Below are 23,118 nucleotides of genomic sequence, written 5' to 3' on the forward strand. Positions count from 1 at the left end.
TCAGTTTGAGTGATAGCAGACTGGACTATTGGGGTGACAGAAGAAGGCTGAAGGTGATCAAGTTTAGTATTTGGTTATGCCTCTTTTCCTCCAGCAGAGGGTGTAAAATCATCTAAACTCCCTCCAGTTATTATATAGCCACAGGCCATCTTTACATGTAAGGCATCAGCAAGTGTCTGATTTAGGTTGCAGTTTTGTGAATGACCTAATATTGTTAGATGTGGTTGCAAAAGAAGCAGTTCAAGTTTTTTTTTCTCCTTTTCTGTCACATGCAGAAACGTCAGTGAAGCAGCTGTTGGCCAACATTTTTTTCTGACTCAGACAATGCTCGCAGTATAAAATATATCCACAAAAATTAGATTTAAGTAAAGTTGAAGTTCAATAAAAGACACGAATAGAGCAAAAGATAAATATAGGAATACAGTTGCATGTCAATGAAATTGTCATTTAAAATGATATGGCAAATAAAGACTATTAGAGTAGTGATTGTGTGCAGAGACCACCGTTATTCAATTTGTTTTTACTGAGGGCCAGATACCAAAGACAGATACCAAATGAGTGGCCTGAGAGATATTGCTCGAAATGTGGGTAATCATTTTAGCAGCTTTTTGAATAATTAGGAACAACAACATACAGTGCATACTGTATTGCTGTTCCACAACAGCAACATTGTATTGCATCATGGCACAACATAAAAAAGTCGTGTCTACATTCAAATGAACTTTTAGACCTATGAGAGGTTGTGCAGTTATGAGTCGAAGTTTTGATAAGAGATTGATACTATGATTAATTCCTGGAGGAGATAATATCGATGTTAACACAAGTCTTCATCAAGTCCACTGACTTTTTAGTTTTAGAAATGAATCAAAGAAAGTACTTCATCCTATCACGTACTGTATTATCAGGTTTTAGGTTCGTCGACTTGTCCCAGAACACTTGACTACTGTAAAAATCCAACAGACAGAGCACAGCATTAAAGTCTATATGGAGCCATGTTTCTGACCACATTTTTATTAATTTAATAAATATAAAAAGTCCCATGATGACTTTTCTTTTGCCTCTGTTTTTCCTCTCCTCCACTTCCTCAGTGAAGGGATCTGGCTATTCAGCTGTGTTGCTGTCGCTATTTTGTGCAAACGAAGTGATGCTGTGTGAAAATGTTTTTAAAAGTTGTTAAATCTATTCCCATAACGACAATGATGATGATGATTCTGATTCTGATTTAAGTCATCCATCTATTTAAGGATCATGTGTGGATTAGGGCTGTGCAATTAATCGCTATTTACATGGCCATTGCAATACTGAAAAATGTTATTATGCATTATATATTTGTCTCAAAGCGTTAAGGCCCAGTGTGTATACAAATCTAAAAGGCAGTTGGGATTTTGGAAATAATGAATCAATGTATTTATTTTTAGGAGTTTCAGACGTAGCTTAGGTTAGGTTACTGAGTTCTGGTTTTTTTTAAAGTCCGTCTGACAGTCGAGCAGCTGCTGAGGAGAGGAATTCAACTTGGCACTGTGTGTGCGTCTGTGTACTGCATGTCTGTTATACGACTGGAATAGAAGAAGAAGAAAAGTGTGTTACTGCAGGAGGCAGTGAGAGAACATTAAATTAGTCATACCCTAACCCAAAAGCAGCACAGGCATAAACTTGCTTCTCCATCTACATTCCTCACCTGCCGCAAGAGCTCTCTCGCTCTCTCTCTCTCTCTCTCTCTCTCTCTCTCTCTCTCTCTCTCTCTCTCTTTCTCTCTCTCTGCCTGTATGTCTGTCTGTCTGGCTCACATAGTTTTTAAAGTACATAAAAGATTTGACAGATTTGACTGAAACTAATTTGGCAGCAAGGAACATAAACACAAACACACAAACACACAAACACACACACACACACACACACACACACACACACACACACACACACACACACACACACACACACATAAACCAACTTTAATTGTACCAACATAGCACCCTGAAAAACATCAGCAAACAAAGGAGATCAACTAATCTTTCACATGGAATTCAACACACATCAGAGTGTCCACTGGAGTAGCCCAAAGCTTCCTACTGAACACCAGGATGTTCTGTTTACGCCCTGGGAAACATGAGTCATGTGACAGGAAGTAGAGGAAGTTACCATGGAATACAAGCTGAAAAGCTGGGTAGATGGGACATAGACTAAAACAATAACAATGCACCCCTTAAGGGGTTTGTTTTGTCTTCTTCGGGAAATTTGAAAGATGTATTTGAGTAGAATGGGCTCCATCTGTCCGACTGGTTTAAACCAGAGAAAAATGGGAGTAGAGTGAAATATAGTGCCCGTTTAGCAAACATAAAAAAAAGATGAAAAAAACAAAAGATGGACAGGTTCCTCCTTATAGTCTTTTTCTATTTGTTGATGTTTCGCAAAGATTAGTGAGGTAGGTCAAAAGATAAAAACCTTCAATGAATCTCACATGAAAAGGCAGCATTCAGACTCCCTTTCTGTGATTTGAAAAAGAAACACTTTCTTTATGAAAGTTGGCATTGTATTAAGCTGCACACGGCTCTTTCCTCGACATCTGAATGGAAAGGAGAACACAGCTACAGGGTTGAATGAGTTCAGTCATTGCAGAGAAGAAAAACAAGCAAAGTAAAAGACGATTTCGATCAGTTTAAGTCGTGCAAATCATTTCTTGAAGGATCATTGAGATCACATACCCTACACATACCACATACATTAGATGTCATACAGTATCTCTAGTCCTGAATTTCCCCATTAGGGATCAATAAAGTTATATCTTAGTTTTCTATTTCTACCTCGAGCCAACTTCCGCAGCAGCTGCTTGCGAGCGATGATGCGTGAGAGGCGCAGGGCAGAGCGTTGTCTGGGGGTGTCGCCCAGCCTTAGGTAGTGTCGCTGGCCATGAGGTGTCATGGCCTCCAGACAGGATCCCTCACTGGAGCTGTCGTCGTCACTCTCAGCAATGTCGTCCGTCTCGCGTTGATCCTCCCTGTTGTCATGGAAATCCAAACTTCTGCTATCTGCACTATTCTCAGCAGTGTCTACGTCAGCACTCTCTACACTGTCCACACTGTCAGAGGGTTTGCACTCTCTGAAATCTACACCCCCACCCTCAATTTCTGCAGTTTCTAATCCATGCGCAGCTTTTTCTCCGAGTGCTGAGGTAGTCAAACTCTGCATATTCACATCACCCATACTGCTAACTAAAACTTCCACAAGATAGAAATGGAATGCTTCAAGTCTTCCTCTCGTCCTGATGACTTGTTATGTGAGCACTCCCTCCGAATTCCTGTCTCTAACAAGCCCTCACTGCAAGCCGAATCAGCTCCCCGCCTGCTCGCCCGCCTCCTCCCTTCAACAAACAAAACAATCATCACACTACCTGAATCAGATGATAAAGCTTGTTAGCTCCAAACACATGCTCACACAACCGCTCACCCATCAGCTGAGATGGGAGGGAGACCTACAGACTCGTTTGCTTCCACAAGCTTTTTTCACTTGGTCACATGGAGAAGTGTGCCTATGAGATGGAGGATTGGGAAACACTGCCCGGCTTCCTGACGCAGTGCCAAAGACACAATTTGGTACATGCCTCGGGCAAGCGGCATGCCTGTGTGTAAGTGTTATATCTGGGAGAGGAGACGCGATGAGACAAGGGATCGGCTTGGAAAAAACTAAATCCTGTAGAAAGGGGATAGAACAATAGAGAGCATGTGGGTGTGTCTGACTGCATCGAGGAATGTGTGTAGGAACCAATCTATTGTTACTAAAGCTGATCAGGACTGTAATGCCTTTGAGAAAAGTTGTGTAAATCCTGTGGGCTCATACCACATGATGTTTAACATGACTGATCTCAGTGGTGGAGGAAGTACCCAGAAATCCTCCTGAGGTTAAAGTACTGACACTGTAATGTAGAATCACGTCTCTACAATGTTTACATACACCATTCACTCAATGCGTTCAAACTTTTGAGAGTAAACGAAAGAAAGGATTTTACTGTATTGATCACCTAGGGGGAAACTAGAGACGTCAGAGTGACGGTGCTGCCCTCGGCAGGCGCTCCAGAGGTGATAGAGGCGGGGGATTTGGTGCCTTGCTCAAGGGCCTCCTCCTTACTCAAGGGTCTAGAACCCCACCGACCACGAATGTCACAACACATCTACTCTACACTGACTGCAGCAAGTGGAGTGAATTGGTTACTAAGAAGGCTAGCTAGCTGCAGCAGTCTGTTGTAACTGACATGGATTTAAAACTTTAAGTAATCACCAGTCCTGATTTATATGCTTTTTTTGTGCATTGCCTGATATCTTCTAAGCCCTGACTGATCAGGCACATATGCAGGCACCCGCACTCTCTTGATCCCAATACATACATCAAAATTACATTTATCAGCTGCAGCGAGAGATCCTGATGCCTGTAATGTGTGACTGATTGTTTCCAAACAGAAACAGCGTTGGCGAATAAATGTATGGAATGCAGAGAAGGAGGAGGCAAGTTCATACTTTGACCTCGTTTGGCAGAATAGTCGTGCCAGGACTACAGGATATAGAAGGGGTCCTTTTAAATTCATTTGAAGTCGATGGTAAGCTGAGGGGGGAAGAGGTAGGGGTGAGGGTGGGGGTTGCACGTGAAAAGTAGGTCATAGCAAAGTCAATCTCAGGTCAGCTGCTTCACACACACACACACACACACACACACACACACACACACACACACACACACACACACACACACACACACACACACACACCTGATCTCACAGTGGAGAGCTACTGTACAACAGCTGAGCTTCAAGTCTCTTAAGTCATTGACTGTCATAGAGGAATGAAGCAGAAGAAGAAATAATGGATTATCGCATAATAAACTCTGATTTAATTTGATTACACTGCCCTCTAGAGGCATATTGGGAGACAAAATTATCAGAAGATAGATTTACTGATTGATAGATGAAAAAGCAAACAAACTAAAATACAATGAAGAGTACTGAACAAGCGTTCCACCACGATGCATGAACAGCAGGATGACTCAGGAACATGATAGAGACCTTCACAGATGTCTGTCGATGGACTTGTACAGGGCCTGGCTGTAGTATGCCAATCAAAAACATAATATCCACCAATCCCTCCCCATATAAGACCCAGCCAGTCAAGTAGCAAAGAAACTAAAAAAGCAAACTGATAAATTCCTACCCTAATATATATATTTTTTTTCATTGATCAAAAATGCAGGCAACAGGGACCCGACAACTAACAGCTGGAGAATATTTAAAAAAATGCAAAAGCCCCAGTCTTTGAAGATGGAGTCAAAGCTGGGATGATTTATTTTTCACGAGCTTCTGCTAATTTTATCTTGCTTTAAATGCAGGAAACCTCATAATAACCCATTTCCGTGATGATAAATTCCCAACTGAACAAGCAAGTGAAAAATAAGCTTTCATGTCCTTATTGGCTGAATGCTTAACAAGTCCTGAATCATATTTTATGAAACACTGGCATATTTTGAACACGTATTTTCTGCATTTTAGATATCACTACCCTCATTAACTTGCACAACTCTTGATAAATGTATCTAGGTCGATTAATATTCTGAAAAGAAAAATGAGAAATGGCTTACTTATTGGATTCTTGAATGTTAAGTTATTGGATGCTGTTTAAGCAACATAAAGCAACTAGTCTGAGTTCCACAGTCAGAGAATTTAAAGCTTCCAAACCTGCTCACCTTTAATATTTAACCTGCAGACAGGAGCCCATTACTGAGTAGCTATAGATGCAGTACAGGGTCTCAAAAGGGAATAAGCTATGCTTAAACTATGCCACAAGCAGCATCTTAATTTAGACAGACAAATACAGGCAAGTAAGATTTCCTCTGTTTTAAATATTGCAGAAGATTTAAAACAAAATCTGAGCCCTTATCTGTTGAAACATTAATGAAAGCACAGCTGAATATGTGCATGCAAATAACTCAGTAAACACATAGTTTGCAGCGCATTTTCAAATGAGCCGTGACATCTCTGTGAGTTTAAAAACCAACCGAAAGACAGAGGTGACTACAGAGATTATCTAGGTAAATGTTCACAACACACACATTGAAGCACCTAAAACCCACAAATCCCACACGCAAAGGGAGATCCGACCCCCACTGCTAACCTAAAAATCTATGGGATTAGAGCTAAATCCAGGTGCTATTTTGTTCTCTCAGTTTTCGCACACAAATGCGCAGATGGTTGAATGAGTGGAAGTGAACACAGTCACATATACCTCATTTTCATCCAGACTGGAATTATATTTATTAATCTATCTCTATGACATTTAGGGCTTAAATAAATGGTACATGATCATAAATGCTCTATTTAAATGTAATGGTCCTTTCTACACAGTTTGCCGTTTCTTAATTTAACTGAGTTCATTTTCATTGTTAGCTTCAAGTGGTGCACTGCAATATATTGTGGGGTTTTGAAGGGTTTTCCCCCTAAAAAAAACCTTGCCTTGTTTTACTTTGTGGATCACTGATTTAACATAAAACCTTCAGCCAACTTCCAACATATTTTTTTGTATATGATGTGAGTTTGCTTTGACTGCAGTGAAAAAGAAATGCTGAGTGCCAGAATAACAAAGAGGCCAGATGTTCGCATTCTGAGGATCCCTTTTCTCCAAATCTGATCCAGACAGATGTGAACTTAGTGCCTTGTGGGCGGATGGGTTAAGCAGTGGGGAGATGTAGGGGAGGGGGAGGAAGAGCTAGGAGCTATAGGTTGTGATGGGTTTTGGGCACTGGAAGAAGAATGGTGAGAAAAAAGAAGAAAAATGATCACTAGGACAGCAGGTGTTCTGTTTAATGCCCCTTTAGACTTTTCTATTGTGTACAAACTACATCACATTATTCATCACAGTAAGTAGCCTAATTATGCATCCATAACAACAATGCACAAGTGGCCTTTTGCTGTTTGCATGTATGCGATTTATCACCGCTGTTTTCCTGAATGCGTCTGACAGGCACAGGATCTTTGATTGATATCGTTGCTTGCGGTGGTTTGCGGGGTTATGGATGTGGGAATGTTCGTCTTTTAATTTGCTTAAGAGGCAGACATCCCAGTAATTACATCAAACCAAGGAGACACATGCAACCCTCGGCATCTCTCTCCTCCCTCTGACGCACAGTTCAGAGAGAGAGAGGGAGAGAGAGGGAGAGAGAGAGAGAGAGAGAGAGAGAGATCCGACTCTGCGCATCCAGGCTATACACTGTGAACACCGACTGGCTCCCAAACTTGCTGCATTAAGGCAGATAAGCATACAATCCAAAATGCAACACATAATTCCCCTGCTAACTCGAAAATAACAATGTCAAAACAAACGTTTCTTTCAAAATAGAAGAAGTAATGCGCCTGAGAGTTTGGCATCTGAATCCCCTCAGCTGGACTCCTGTCCACAGCACATGCCTGCGCTGTTTGGAGCTCTATATTTGACAATGACCTTCCCAAAATATCAGGGAGCGCGCTGCGTGCGCGTGACTCTACAGGCATAACAGAGAAGCTATATGTTCAGTGTGATCAACTTTTGAACGCATTATCCTTCTAGTATGACTTAGCAAAGTTGTAATAAATGTAGTGCCGCTGAATGTCAGGCCAAAATGTTTAAATCCTAAAACACAAGGAGGTGTTTTGAGGTAGCAGCTCATAGACTCAAGCAGCTGCCTGTTAGATTAATTTGGCAGATTCCTATGAGTCATAATGATAATGATCTGTATTCCGCATGTTTAACAGTATCACTTCCTCTGGTTTTTGGTTCTCTGACCTGCTAGCCGTCTCTCCCGGACATTCCTCCACAGCAGATCCCAAGCCTTGGACGTGGAGTCCCGCAGCTGCTCGCTGATGGACCGCCGCAGCTGTAGCTTGGCAGACCTTCGCTGGGTTGTCATTGCGATGCAGGCGGGTGCATATCTCCTGACTTATATTCCTTTTCCCCCCAGCTCCTTGTTATTCCACAGTAAACTGCCCCGGCTGGCAGGGACAATACGTCCAGAGCTTCTGTGTCCGGCTGCCGCAATATTCGTCCGCGCTTCACCTGATATTAAAGCAAACTCTCCTCTCGCGCTGCGTCACCTTACTGCACCAGCGAAGGCGGACTAGAAACTATATGCTTGAATTCGACACTCTTCAAATACAGAGGTTTAATTCATCAAGTATTACGGCCCTCCTCGCCCCCGAGCGTCTCTGAGTGAAGGTACAGCAGTCTTTAACATAACTTCTGCATGTGAGTCTGCAACGCTGACATAGAGAGCCAGATGTGAGAGGCGACCCCCCCCCCCTTGTGTGAGTCTCTCTCTCTCTCTCTCTCTCTCTCTCTGTCTCTGTCACACACACACGCACACACCAAGCCTACATGTTCTCCACGACCCAAACCCACCCACTCACCCAAACAAGGATCTCTTTCAATCCCCTTGATACACACTAATATCACAGTCAAGCCACACATACTCACAAGTTATTACATTGGCGGTGTTGCCAGAAAACCTATCTGGTTACTCAGTCACAGGCCTGACCTGTCAAGGCATCTGCACATACTGTTATAGACTACTATAAATGTTGCCTACAGAATCCTGGGAAAATCCAAATTGATGGCTCAAAACACCGAGGCTGGATAAAGACAACAAAATCATCAAATCCTCATACATAAAAGGCTTGACATTAAACAATATTTTTAAGTTAAAATTGTGCTAGCACTTGCATATAGGCTATTAATAACGCCATTTTCATCTGATAGCTGAGGGTAAAAGCTGGACTTCTGTTATAATGTTATAAGGTTGTGATTCAGGTTGTCTGGAAATCTAGAGGTGTGGTCATTTAAGTTAAAACTATACTTCCCTTCATAAGCAAGAAGTCATAGGACACAGTGAATAAGGGTTTCACCCATCATGTTAATATCATACAAGTTGTCAGTTCTCCTGTCATGAGTAAACCCAAAGAAAATTGCTCAAGACATCACAACTTATAAGTCAATTGTAAATGTGCTAAAAACGTTTATAAACTGCATACATGCTCCTGTTCGTCTGACAATCTGACATGAAAACGCACAAACTGTCTGTCTCTTTTTGAGTTGCAGTCATCCCTCTGACAGGTCAAGAGTTTTGGGATTGTCATCGTGAGCTCTGAGTTACCCTGTGTTATCCCAGGAATGCCAGACAGAGCGATCAGACCAGGCCAGGACACTCCTCAGCTGCCGTCTGCCTGACACCATCGGATGTCTCGTTTGTGGTGTTGAGTTCCAGGTCAGCAGAGATCCACTTGTAGGATCTTGATGGGACATTTTGACCTGTCGAAACATGCTTCATGTCCAGAGAAGTCAGCAAAATCTTGCATATATTCGTACACCCAAAACCACTTGGTGACTGGTCCTGTCATAAAATGCGCATAACTCTGCCTTGGGATTTACTGGTTTAGTTCAAAACAAATGTGTTCAAGAGGATGGTTATTAATGCTGAGTTCATGGCCCTACTTTCTCTGCCTCCTGGTGTTTGGTGACAGCGAAGCTCTAGAGAGACAGTCCGCGATTTATATTCCTGCAATGCACTGCAGAGACCAAGAGAAGACTCATGGTTGGCACTGTCATTACTAATGAGAGATAAGTGGCTGAAAGGGAAATAATTCAGCATATTCACCCGACAGAAATTTTCCTCTGATGTAGAGTGCGAGGTTGGACGATCAAATTTTGTCATAACAAAATTATTGTTGGTTTCATGGTTTTAAATCATATAAATGCAGATATTCCACCAAAGTGTTATAATTTCCCCATTTCTCAACTAATCAGCAACAGAAAAGAGAAATGATAGTGCCATGAGGGATAAATCTTTTAACATCATGTTGTGAAAGCTGTGTTAAAACCATTAACTTTAGCGTGGTTTGCATGACAGAGAGCTATGCACTTTAAAGGCGTTAGCTATGACTGTAGGCTAGTAATATCTTAAGAATAAAGTAAATAAACATAGGGGATGTCGCCTCTTCTATTAACAGAGAAGAACAGATTTTGTACATTGTTATGTATTGAATACTCAGAGTGACCGTATAGATTAGGATTTAACTCCTCAAAAAACTGCTTTAAAGCCTCTCACGTGCTGACCTTAAAATCGGTATCACTCATTACAGACCCTAGATTAATTTATTTCTTTGTGTTTTCCCCTGGAGAATGGCTTTCTTTGTTTTTAAGAGGGCTCAACTGATTTTACATTCAACACTTAACATTCAAATCTTATGGAGTAGGCTTTGAAAACTGTTGTATAATATGCTTCGAGGCTCTGGATGGAGATTTCTTGCCATTCATTTCTTTCATTAATCTTAAAGCTTAATCCATTCTGGAGCTTATAAATCAGAATTTCTCATCCCTTGACTGCTCTCCCGTTTATCTGTCCCTTGGGAGAATATAATTTCTTGTATAATAAACAATACTGCAGTACTCTGCATACAAAGTACCCTAAGATTATCAAAGATAACCTTCAATAGGTGATCTATAATGTCATAACCTCTCTCAGTTAGCATTGATTACAACATCCATATATTTCAAGCATAGTTAGAAAATGACATGATATAAGCATGCAAATTGCCTTCAAGGCATCTAAGTGTTTTCTAATTGTGTTCCCTGATAACTTTTACAGAGAAATCAACAACAAGAAAGGTAACCATTAGGTCTTTAAATAATATTGACTTGGCTGAAAAAGTCATTGTAATGACCGATATCTTGAGAGAAATTGTAGAAACAGGGTGCACTTTGGGTTGAAGTTGAGAGACAGAATGAATGACTTCTGTGGGGAAAACTCTCAACTTCCAGTTACTCTCAGGTCAGTTTAGTTTTTCTGCTTTTTTCAGTTTGTGATTTGTGGATGACCAGCTGGTCTGTGTGTCAAACTCTGAAGAAATAACATAGAAACATTGGACAGCCAATCAAAACACCATTCTTACACATTCCAGGGCTCAAACGGCCAATCAAAGCAACACAATGGACACGTTCTGGACAGACACAGGATCTGACTTTCAGAACAAATACACACCAGAGCATGGGTGAGTCCACAGGGAGAGCAATCAGATCTGCAGTAGTCACAGAAATGGACAGGGCTGGTTTAAAGGAGACCGCATGCTGTATCAAGAAAAAGGAGGGAGGAGAAGGCGTAGAAGGATTTTTTTCTGTCAGGTCATGTGAGGTTAAGATATAGATTTAAATAAAAAGATCATGATAATGAAATACTGCACATCTGATGGTCACAAAAATGCTCAAATCATTCTTTAGTAATCTTTATCCAAGATGGATAGCTAGATAGCTAAATAGATGGATGGATTTCTAGCACTAAGACTCTTCTGCACTCTGATGATATTACTGTAAAAGTCAATAGCTGCATATGTACACATTTTCTGGGTTAGCAAGTCCAGGCGGATCAATATTTTAGTAGATCACATGATCAGAGACAGTGACAAAAGCTTCTCATCCAATCCACTCCTCTCTCCAGTTTCCCTAAATGTCCATGCTACTGCTCCTCCATCTCCCTCCTGTCCTCCTTTTTTCTGAGCTTGTTTTTTTCCAACCCTGCCTGTCTTCTATTTTCTGCAGCAATCAGTCATTCAGGCCGTGCTGCTGCAGACTGAAACCAGCTCATACTTTCACTGTGTGTAATTTGAACAGCTGCTTACTTTGAATCTTGAGGTTCATTAAAATTCAAACCAAACAAATGCAGAGGCAGAATCCTCGTCAAAAACCAGATTGATCCTTTCTCATACACTGAAACCACCAGTCTGATTAAAGTGGAAAAACCTCTAGATTAGACAAAACCATTGAACAGATGGCACTGTGTAACCTTGACCTAAATTCCTATAGCCCATACTATCTGTTTTGAGTGAGCTCTAAGAGCACATACATATGCACCTAATCTTCCGATGAATCTCACAGTAATTCCATATGTTGCTCACTTCCTCCAAAAGCATTTTGAAGAGCAGCCCTGCAGGATGCAGAGCACAACATCTGTTTATGTATTCACTGATGACAATGTTCTTAACCTTCAACACACTAACAGTAAACTTTATATTATAGGGAAAAGTAGCACATATGTATATAAACTTTTACAAAGCTTGGCTGCTTTAAGAATTCAGCTCTTATTTTTATTATTGCATGGAAAAACTGAAAAATTAAAAATGCAAGCGTCATTCAAAGGCCAAAATGATCAACTGAAGTCCAAAGCACCTGTATGTGATTAAAACAAAGAACCAGTCAGGCTTCTGCCCTTTCTTTGTCTTCAAATGCTGCAGGTTGGTATTCAGAGGTGTTAACTTGGCCATCGAATCTGATACGTTTGAGACACTGTCATGTCTGCTGTTAGCAAAAGCAGTGTAAGGGAGGAAATGAGTTAGGGAAGAAAGACAATGGTTGTACAGGATACAAAAAGAAAAACACTTCCAACTGGACTGTCCATTTAATGCAACAAGTAAATCCTGATACATGTAAGCTCATTTGTTTGTCAAAAGCTAAAAAACACTTGATTTCTCGGTAGAAAGGAAGGGGGGATTGAGTAGAGGCTGGTCAGAATTTCTACTTGAGCTTGATCAGCTGAACTGAAATATAGTACATGAATGAATTAAGAAGAAATAGTTATTTTAGTATTTCAGGACCCGCAGCTTATCAAGGGTTATCATACAAAGAGCCAACATGTTTTTGAATCAACAGCTTCATCTCTGTCTCTGTCAATATTCCTGCTGATTCAGAGTGCCTATCTTCCTACGCAACAACAACTTCCCTTGTCTAGTCTGTGAAGATAACGCCTGTTGACCTCGTCTACCTCTTATTGTCAAAGTGAATCCCTTACAGCAGGGGAGATGGCTGTCACTCAGGTGGGGAGTGGGGCACAAAGTAAAGGTCCCTGCCAGAGGAGAGATGATACAGATGGGAAATAACACAGCTGCTACATGGGAACGAGACTCAGCCTGAGAGGATGGAACTGAATGGGGAGGGGTAGAAGCTGTTTTTTGAGACTTGTAGGATTGTAAGTTGAGTGCAGGGGGTTATGGGGTGCAGACTTTGGTATGGAGCGAGCAGGACCTGGGGCAGGGGGAAACAATAGTTAATGGACACGGAGGAAACTCCACAGGTCAGGGGAGTGCAGATCACATGCTGATAGGAGGCTGTGTCAATGAGTGTCTCATTTGAAGGGCACTTAGAAGCGGTTTACATATTGTGAGGTTTGGAGCTGTTAAAATAAGCATTCTAGCAGGAAAATCCTCAAGGGCCGACTTCCTTCCTCAAGCATTTTTTCCACGCATGTATAGGGTATCAGGACCACACACAAATACACAAACTTGTATGGAAGAAATACAAATACATGCATCCGTATGTGCCACCAGACACATGCAAATACACACGTGTGTAACGCATACACAAATACAAAAGTTTTAATTCTTCTGTGCACATTATGGCCCCGCCATAAAGGATAAAGGACCAACACTTAAAGAACCAGTTAGTATATTTGCAGGGAAATACTTTCAGGAATGGTAAATAACCAAGTATATAATTAGTCTTCATGTTGACTTTTTGATGTTACTTAATTATGTTCCGGAAGAGATCATGGGAAAAATAAAGTCAACTAGTACTTTTTTCGACAAAGAGTGAGATCGACATGTAAGTGGTGTAAGTTTGTGGTTAAAGAGCTTCCTGCAGAAAGCCCTGGAGACAAACTTTGAGGCAATTGGTACAAGCAAATCTCAGATAATGAAGTCAGAATATGGTAGAGGTAAACAAAACGAAAAATCACCTCTGCTCCTGGTTCTGGAGTCTGCAGTTCTCCAACATTACGTCTCTACAGTATCCAAGTAAAATAAGTACAACAATAATAAATAATAAAAATATATTGGAGATTTCACATTCTTTTGAATTTAATGGCTTTCTTGGAGCTCCATTCTCCAAACATTTACTTACTTGATTTCACTATTATTATATTAGCAAGTTGTGTTGCATTTGATCATAACACATGAAGAACAAGGAGCAACACAGAGGACTGAAAAAAGAAGAAATCTGACATCAATACATACAAACAGAAAATTAAAAACAGGACTGATTGGTACTATTTTCAGTTTGAACGTCAAGCAAAGACTGCAGAGGGCAGAAAGATAAAGGAAGAATGAAAAGCGAGCGGGACAAGAAGAAACTGAAGGAGAAACCTGGACTGGATCCATATCCATTTCCAGGCTTGTTAAATCACTGCACACTGCTCCAATGTTTAACACATACACAGACACAGGCTTACTTAATAAAGGACCTCCTTGCATCACAAACCTTTAATGAATGCATTGTGGTAGGTCTGCACATCACAGCTCCTCACACCTCCCCCCCCACACACACACACACACTAAGTAACACCACACTTACAGTAGACACCATCATTAAGTTATTAAGGTTTATTGCATGTTAATTGCTGAGCCAACTGCTTTTCTGTGTGAGGTACTGCATATTATGCATAACACATAGGGACAGGAGTTGGACTTCAACATATACTTGCACATGGAGAGACTGAACCCTCTGACACTTTCAATGTTTTCACACAAGTTAATAACAAATACCGAGACAAAAGGAATTTGGTTCAACATCAGCATGACACCCGCTCTGGTAAAATGTCAGAAGTCTGCAGCAGCCATAGATCAGCTGAATCCCTCCAGCCAGACTTATTAAAAAAACACAAACAGACATGCAAAGGACACTTTAAAAGGATCTAAGAGCCATAGGTCGAGATTACCAACAGCCTCCCCGAGCGCTTTCCAATAATGTCGAAACTCTGAAGGATTATATATTTTTTTATAATCCCTGGGCAGCAGTGAAAGTAGAGAAAATGTGTATCGGGCTAGTGTCATTTGTAGCTTATCATAAACCACTCTAAAAAAGCAGTGCTCTGCTATTAATTTCTTTTTTTTTGTTTAATGTTTTTGTTTTGTTTTGTTTTTTACCAGAGAAGCAGTGTTTCTCCAATGTGTTTAAATCATTTGGAGCTGGAATAAATTGCGAGAATAAAACAACATTCATTCCCTGATTTAAAAAAAAGTGTAATTTTAAAAACGAATACATACAGTACAATATGGATATTAAATGTTTGGTGGGGACAGAGTTGGGCACAGATAACAAAATAAGTTAATGTATCTGAGTAAAGATGAATGGCTTGCAGAGGAGGTGAAGGAAGCCAAAATAAGGAGGTAACGGCACCACTGTGGTGACCCAGAAGATAAAGAGGCCATTCAAATAAGAACCAACTTGACATCAAATAATGCGTCTAACTACATACAAAAGACTTTTTATTGTTGCCCAAAGAGGATGACTGAGAATTCACCTTTTGCTGGAACTAAAACATTTTCTAAGCCAGTTCTGTAATCCTCTGTCGTTTTTATTTGGATTTTATTAAGAGTTTTTCTTTTATCTGCTGATTTCACAACCTCTAACTTTGACATATTAACAGTCTGAACAGTATAGCTCTAAGCTTACCAGCATGAAACACAAAGATGTGATCCCTTTTGTTATCTTGTTTTAAGTCCTATTTTATATTTTAAGCTTTTTTGATCATTTGAATTTGTCTGTATGTTGCTGTGTTTTCTATATGTAAAAGCGGCTCCAAACCAATTACCCCAACAAGGAGTCATTAAGTAGTTTGAATTGAATTGACCATAAATCTTTTATGAAAAGAAATGCAGAGAAAATAATGTAATCTTCGAGCCTTTCTATCAGTGGGCTTAAGCGCAGATTCACTTTAGAGCACATCCATCATTGTATGGAGACAAACAAACACAAGAATTACAACAGAAAACATCAAAGATACCATTACAAAGGCCCGGATAAGGGGACCCCCGGCAGAGAATAAACTTAGTTCTTGTTGAAACTTCTAAGAGGAATTCCCTGTTTATCTGGCAGAGCTCGGAGTGAATGTCAGCTATGTGGGCAGAGATATGCACGTATCATATCCTGTCCCTGTGCAGCTGAGACGGAGCCCACACAGGCCGACAAACTCTGATTGATTAGAAAAGATTGCTGTCACAGAGCCAAAGTGTTTCCTCGGATCAGAGTAGTAAATAAACACCCTCGTGTGAGAAAACAAACTTGCGGACACGAAACCCCAAACAATGAAGCTAATCTACACTCTTCTCTCAACGCTGCCATGTTTGTACAAATAGTTTCTGTCTCTCTGACACACCAGAAACACAGTCTCACTTTTGTCATATGCCAGTCATCACCTCTGACCTCCCCTGCAGCCTCATTACCCACAATGCACCTCTCTTCCAACGACTATCATGACAGCAATGTGACCCCTGCTGATGCTGGAGACACCCCAACTGTTAAGACGTACGCACACACAAGCGCTGATCTGCATGAGCTCGTGCACTCACATATGGACAAAACACACTAAAATAAACAATTCCAAATGTGAGACATCTCTTCGGGTTTCACTTAACTACAGTCGCCCCGACGCCTGTGCGTGTCAATCAAATGGGACACACTCTGAGGATAAGAGATATGGAGAGGGGTCAGAGCTGAACCCATTAATCATCTGTTAGGACTCTTGTAACACCGGGAACTTGACACTCTTTCACCAAGAGGTGAAAGAGTGATAAATTCAACACCAAAGGGGAAAAAATATATAAATATTATTTTTAACATCGTAGATATACAATTGCACATGCCTTTATGTTTTTCTCTACTGAATGGAAATGAAAAGATCCCTCAAACCAAAACTTCAGAACACACAATGTTTGTGTTTTTATCTATGTTTGTGCACCTGAATGTGCTTGTGTTGTGTACGTGGACAGACTGTATGTGTGTGTTATAGTAGAAACAGTATACTGTATGTTTACTTCTGGGTGGTTGAGGTTTGACATATTGGCTGTGAATCCTGTGGGAGACATTCCCAGAAGTCCACATCTATCCCAAAGTGGGTAAAGTGGGAATGCAAATAAGCAGACTGAATTCTGATACTGAACGAGCACAAGAGCACACACACACACACACACACACACACACACACACACACACACACACACAAACTTCCACTCGTTATCGCTCTTATCTTACCTGCTGATCCACTGGTCATTCTTGCAGCAGCCTGATGTGGAAAAGAGAGAGGGAAAACATACAATGAATATCAACACACAAGTAAGAAAATATACAAACACTTAATGGATTCACATGAGCACTTTGAAGCTTTGGAGAATGTAAACTCAAAAAATCAGCCAAAGGGCATTTACTCAGTTCTCCTCATACACTGTCTTTGTACTGAAGCAGCTGGGAAAAGGACGTATGATCATGAACAAATCCTTTAGAAAAAATATTTTTTTTAAATATAGAACAGAGAACTAAACAAGAAATCAATGTGTACAATGTGTTTAAGGCTTGAAGAAGGAGACTGAAGCACTATTAAAAAAAACAGCCCTAATCATAATAAATGGTGCAATTAAAGTAGAGGAAATAAGAGAGGATGTGCGTTTGTCTGTGTGCTAATCTTGTCTTCAGAGTTTGTGAGCTGGCTTAGAACAAGAGAGGTTCAAACAAAAAACTGTAACTTGGCCACATTCAACAGCTAAAATATTCCCACAGGAAATTAGAGCTTACACTCTGATCATGGGGAGTATACCACACAACGCAAACATACGGTACATACATTAAGACGTCCTTGAATTTACAGGAATTGATATGGTAAGATCTGAGGCGGTTCACAGTTTAAACTTCCTACCACTGCCTGCTGTTTAAGATTAATATTGTGAATTTTAGCCTTTATTATGAGATGGCACAGTAGGAAATCAGGGAGAGAGAGAGAGAGTGGGATGGACTTGCGAGAAAGTAGCCCCCCCACCCCACCCACATGGGGCGTGACCTAACTGGTAGTCCATCTGCGCCCCTGCTGTCTGAAATGTTATCTTGACATGACAGAAATCATGAATGTGGTTACTGTGATAGGAAAATCCCTCATTCTTACTGATGGTCTTCAAGGTCTGGGATTTATTGTCCATAGATTTCTGAGAAAAAGACCCAGGGGTTTTCCACTGTCCTGCTATCATTTACTGAAATATACCTATTCACTCAGGATTAAACTTGAGGTTTCTAATTAAAGAGTGATTCACTTCTCTCCCAAGACAGTCCCTTAAAGTTCAAGTTGCTTTATTGGCCTGACTGGTCACAAACTCTGTTGCCAAAGAAAAAGTATGAAACATTGAACAATTATATTACATCTTAATGTATTTAAATGAATACACATATACACATCATATCTTAACTTGGAGCTGAGAAGTACAATGTGTATCTTGACCCGCGTAAACGTGTGCGTGTGTGTGTGAGTCCGTGTCAATTTGGACAGCTGCACTTTATCAGGCACGGCTAGGGGAAAATAAACCCACTCCTCAGCAGCATCAGTCTGATCCCACGGCCTCTGCTGCTCTCTGTCCCCCCCCCCCCCCCCCCCAACACACACACACACACACACACACACACACACACATAAACCCCTGACACTCCAGGATAAAGTGCACACTGTTTATCACAGTATTCTGCAGAGACATGGTGTCTTGTGTGGAAGAACAATTAGTCTAAAGCTGATGGCACCTAACATCTCCCCCCCCCTACTTCACTTCTTTGAGAACGAGGTTACCACTGTTTGATAATTTGCAGGTCCAAACCCATCGAACATCTTTTCGTTGTGAGTTTTTTTCATATTTGATTGTGTCTAGCTATTTCATTGGTTCATGAAAACATTCTATTGTGTGCATGTACTTGCTCTTCTCTGTGCTATATCCGTTTGACATGTGGCAAAGTGCTTTGCTTTTGTTGGTGCTGCAGTGCTGACACCAAGTAAAAAAGATGACCTTGCATTCTGCAGGACGTAGCAGCGCTGTCTCATCCTTTTACTTTCACCTTATTTACACAACAGCAGGGGACATGCAGACTAGACAAGGCCCAAAAACAGAGCAAGGGAGGAAGGGAGGGGTAATGTGGGAAAGGGAGGGAATAAATTAAACCCCAAAGAGAATTTCCAGTTCAAGATGAGAAATAATGCAAGACAGGGTAAGAGATCAGTTTTTCTGCAAAGAGATAAGGGTTATGTAATGTTACTGTAGGACCTAGACTATTTTTTGCAGGTTCCCCTGAAAAAAAGGTAACAAATTGATTTTGATGACCATTAAAGTTCCCTTAGATGTTCAATTAAATTCAAAAAACTTTATTTGTCCTTGGGGGCAATTCCGATATTGGAATGATCTACGTTTATCCTGCAGAGTTTTCTCTGAAGCTCCTGGAGAGTTAGCGACACATTGTAAGATACAGAATTAGCCTCTTTATGCAGGGATGTCTGCAGGTTTGAACGTGATCAAACTGAGGTTCAATCCAATTCATCTGTTTTTAAGTTGGAACTTGACGTAATAATGATGAAGTCATTATCTGAGAAACACTGGGTTAAAGTTGGTTTCTCATTGGAGAAGCTGTAGTGGACTGAAGCCTTGTCCACTTTGTGACAAAATAACTGATTTAAAGCAGAATTTATGCGGATTTAAAGCTGTTTATTCTGCAGCTTTAAAGTAATTGTCTTATATGTTGGAAATAGTCAACATTAGGTAGCATACACAAACTTCAGTCACTAATTTCTGAACTTAAGATTCACCCCAATGTCCATTTAAACAGATTGAAAAAGACCCTCAGACTTTTAGCTCAGAATACATCAGACTAACACACAAGAGAGAGTTTGGCTCACCCTGGCTCGTCGAGCCTGAAGATGTGTAGGGGACGAGAGGGATGACCGTGTCAGAGGTCTACTCCGAGTCAAAGGTCGAGAGGGGCGTCTGGTCAATGGTTCAGGTTTGTCTGAAACTCTAAAAGTCCCCTGAGCCTGATTCGGAGCTTGGCTCACTGTCCTTGTTGCAGTCAACACACCCTGAGGAGGATAGAGAAGAAGCAGTCAGGTAGGGTACAGAAAATGTGTTTTTTTTTCTTTTTTCTTTCGTGGCATACATGATTAAGGCCACCTCAGAGAGAAGCTTGGACAAAAACAATCTCCCCACAGGTTTACCCAATGGCTTTCATCTTCAACTATATAAACTGGTATTCCTCAGCAGATTAAGCTGCCCTGTGGTCATTAAAATACCGCACTTTAAATGTCCCCCTTGTCAAAGCACATGAAGGACTGGGTCTAAACTCTGTTTGAAACGATGACACTGATTGTTCATTTTTTAACCATAAACACAAACACAGTCTTGTTACAAGGTCCCATTGCAGACAGAAATCCAGAGAAAAAGTGTCCACAGAAAAATGGAAACTTGACATATAACGGACAACAATAAGGCACTATCTGTGTAAAAAGATGTTATTGTCTAAACTTTATCAATATTTATCAGAGGGTAGCTAATTTCCAAAAGAAATTACTTTAGCTCATGACAAGAATCTATTTAAACTGTGACTGTGAATGGCATACTATTTTAACTTCCTCCGGTCTTCACATTAATTGTCTTCTTATTCTCGTAGTAAGCAAAGCTTGAGGTTTTCAGTGCTAAAATTCAACACACATTACAGCACCCTCATCATGATTCTCTTCATAGCTGCATCTCCTCCAGTCTCTTACCCTCTTGCCTGTCTTCATATCACCTGCCTCTTCAGCACGTCTCCATATCTCTGTGATATTCAGAGAACTCCTATTGGTGGGGAGTGTTTGAAGATTTCAGACTCTGCTGATGATGTGTCTGGCCTTCTCTCATTCTGAACTCCCCCCTCCTTTAAACCCATATCTCTGCAAAGTGACAACTCTGGAAAGTCCATCCTGGCTTGACCTCATGACTCAACAACAGTACAGTGTGTGCAAATGTGAGTGTGTGTTACTGAAAGAGAAGAAGGAATGGCATGAATTTCTGTAAACAGCGTTCCCATCCTCAAATGCCCTCAAACACAGACACACATTTTCCCTTCATCACAACACACAATGAGTGTCTGTGTCGAAAATTTCCCTTTATGACCCTGCAAAGCTTTTCCATTATAGAGATGGCATGTTACTGTTGTGCTAATTTTCGACCAATGTGGTCATAGTTAGATAACAACATCAAGGACACTGTGTCCCCAAAACAAAATACATCTTCTCCAGCTGAAAAAGTCTGATGTCCTGTTACGTACTTTTACAAGTTTTTGCATTCATATGTAGATAAAAAGAAAAATATATTGATGTAATTTTTGTGATGGCAATTCAGACGCCTAAATTTGAGTACCAGCAGATTCCACGTGCTTCTCCCATAGTAGTGCAATTAAAAACCCATACACAACAAAAGAAACAGGGGAAACATTTTGCTAGCTTTAATAAAACAACCATGTCCAACCATGAATATCGTATATCTAAATCTGATGTATTTTTTAGGCTAATAGATTATAGTATCACAGTGGCTTGCATTCTAACGGATACCTGACGCCACATTTAAACTGATACTCGTATCAGTACTGGAAAATGGTCACATTTGTTCTGTTAAGTTTGTTCTACCTATTTAATGACAATATAAGGTTGTAAAAAGTTAACAGATGGTTCATTCCTAAATTTCCCTGCTCCCATGTAGACTAACTTTGTAAGATATACTGTAAGGGATATCTTGTTACTTCAATAAGCATTACGTGTTTAGTTTTCAAGGAGCATACTGTCATCATCACAACAAACCATGACATGTTGACCCTTTGACAGTAAAAATAGAAACATCAGGCTAGCTAAGAAATGCTTCATCACACCTAGCATCTCTGTATGTGTTTGGGCTACGTTTGAGCTGGATGCTCATGTCAGTGTGCTTACAATGCTAGCTGGAGTGTGCAAAGGTGTACAGTTTTCTTTGGTCTGCTTCATAGTTTGGAATTTTAGCATGCTAATATTGGCTAATTACAGTTCAACAAACAAGCAATCAAAGAATAAAATGGATAGCGGGGGTTGTAAATGTGTGATTTAAGGACAGTAAGGGAGAAATAAATGTAAAGCTAAAATAAAGTTGGAGTGAAGAGGGTTATTTCTGCACTAATCTCAAGACTTGATGACAAAAAAACTTAGTCACTTCGAGGAACAGCGTTGGGGCATTTAAATTGGAAGATCTGATATTTAACCACTGTTTTGACTTTTACTTTAAATGTACATTTTTACTACCTTTCTGTCTACCCTGAATCCAACCCTGTAAGCTTTTTACGACCAATAAAAGAAAAGAAAAAAAGTCACGCTTTACTGTGCTGCGTTGAGGTCCTTTAATCTTTATTATCCCATAAATAGTTGACATTTTTTTGGGATAAATGCCTCGTCTGTTCTTCCTGCATAACCCAGAAACAGCTGAACTGATTTTTTTTTTATTGATCACCATGTTGTGCTGGATTGTAATGCTTTGCCTTGATGGGTCACATCACAAACATTTCCCCTTACTCCAAATAAAGTGTTTTTTGTTGTTAAATGAAAATACTTGAGCTCAAGTTTTCGTGTAGCTACTCTTTTACAGGTATTGCTAACCGTTTGAATAAGATTATCTTAAATACAGTCTTTTTATAAGAATTCCTAAAGTGCTGTGCTGCTGGTTTAAGAGCTATTTGAGGTTACCAGATTTACCCTCGGTAAGCATAATGAGGCAGATTGAACGCCCTGTGAGAGGAGAGCAGCACAGGAGCTTTTTACAAACTTCATTTCTCTCGCACACATTATGTTAAATAATCCTTTCAAATAACAGAAAGCTGGTGTGAGCTCAGCTCTTACTGTCTGTGGTTTTAGTAGGATTAATGCAGTTTCCAGATGGATGCCATACGAGTCAGAAGCCATCTGATTTATAAAAGGCTTTAATGGTGGAAAAACAACAGGCTTGGAGGCAATTCAAACTATTATTTTTAATTAATCTACCCCATTATAAAGCCAGGCAAACCCATTCCCCTGAGTACGCTTTCTGTCCTGTATGTGCGAGGTAGACTGATGACTCAACGGATAATTTTGCTGGTGTGTGTGTGTTGCCTCAAATGGTGTAGAGAACTTTGTTAGAAATATAGAAACACATAACTAAAAGAAGCAACACGTTAGTGCTTGATTACAATACGCTGCAGTCAAATCTACACAAAATCATTTTCTATTATTATTCAAGAT

General features: G+C 40.4%; 1 protein-coding gene across 1 annotated transcript in view; it reads right to left on the reverse strand.

The window, feature by feature from the left end:
• stard13a (StAR related lipid transfer domain containing 13a) overlaps positions 1-23,118 on the reverse strand; it is a 41,482-nt gene that overhangs the window by 12,078 nt on the left and 6,286 nt on the right. Inside the window, 2 exon segments of the mRNA XM_079355149.1 lie at positions 17,079-17,109; positions 19,744-19,923. Of these exon segments, the coding sequence (XP_079211275.1) occupies positions 17,079-17,109; positions 19,744-19,923 (211 nt within the window).

This window comes from Symphodus melops, assembly GCF_947650265.1.
Source record: "Symphodus melops genome assembly, chromosome: 11".
NCBI classification, from domain to species: Eukaryota; Metazoa; Chordata; class Actinopteri; order Labriformes; family Labridae; genus Symphodus; species Symphodus melops.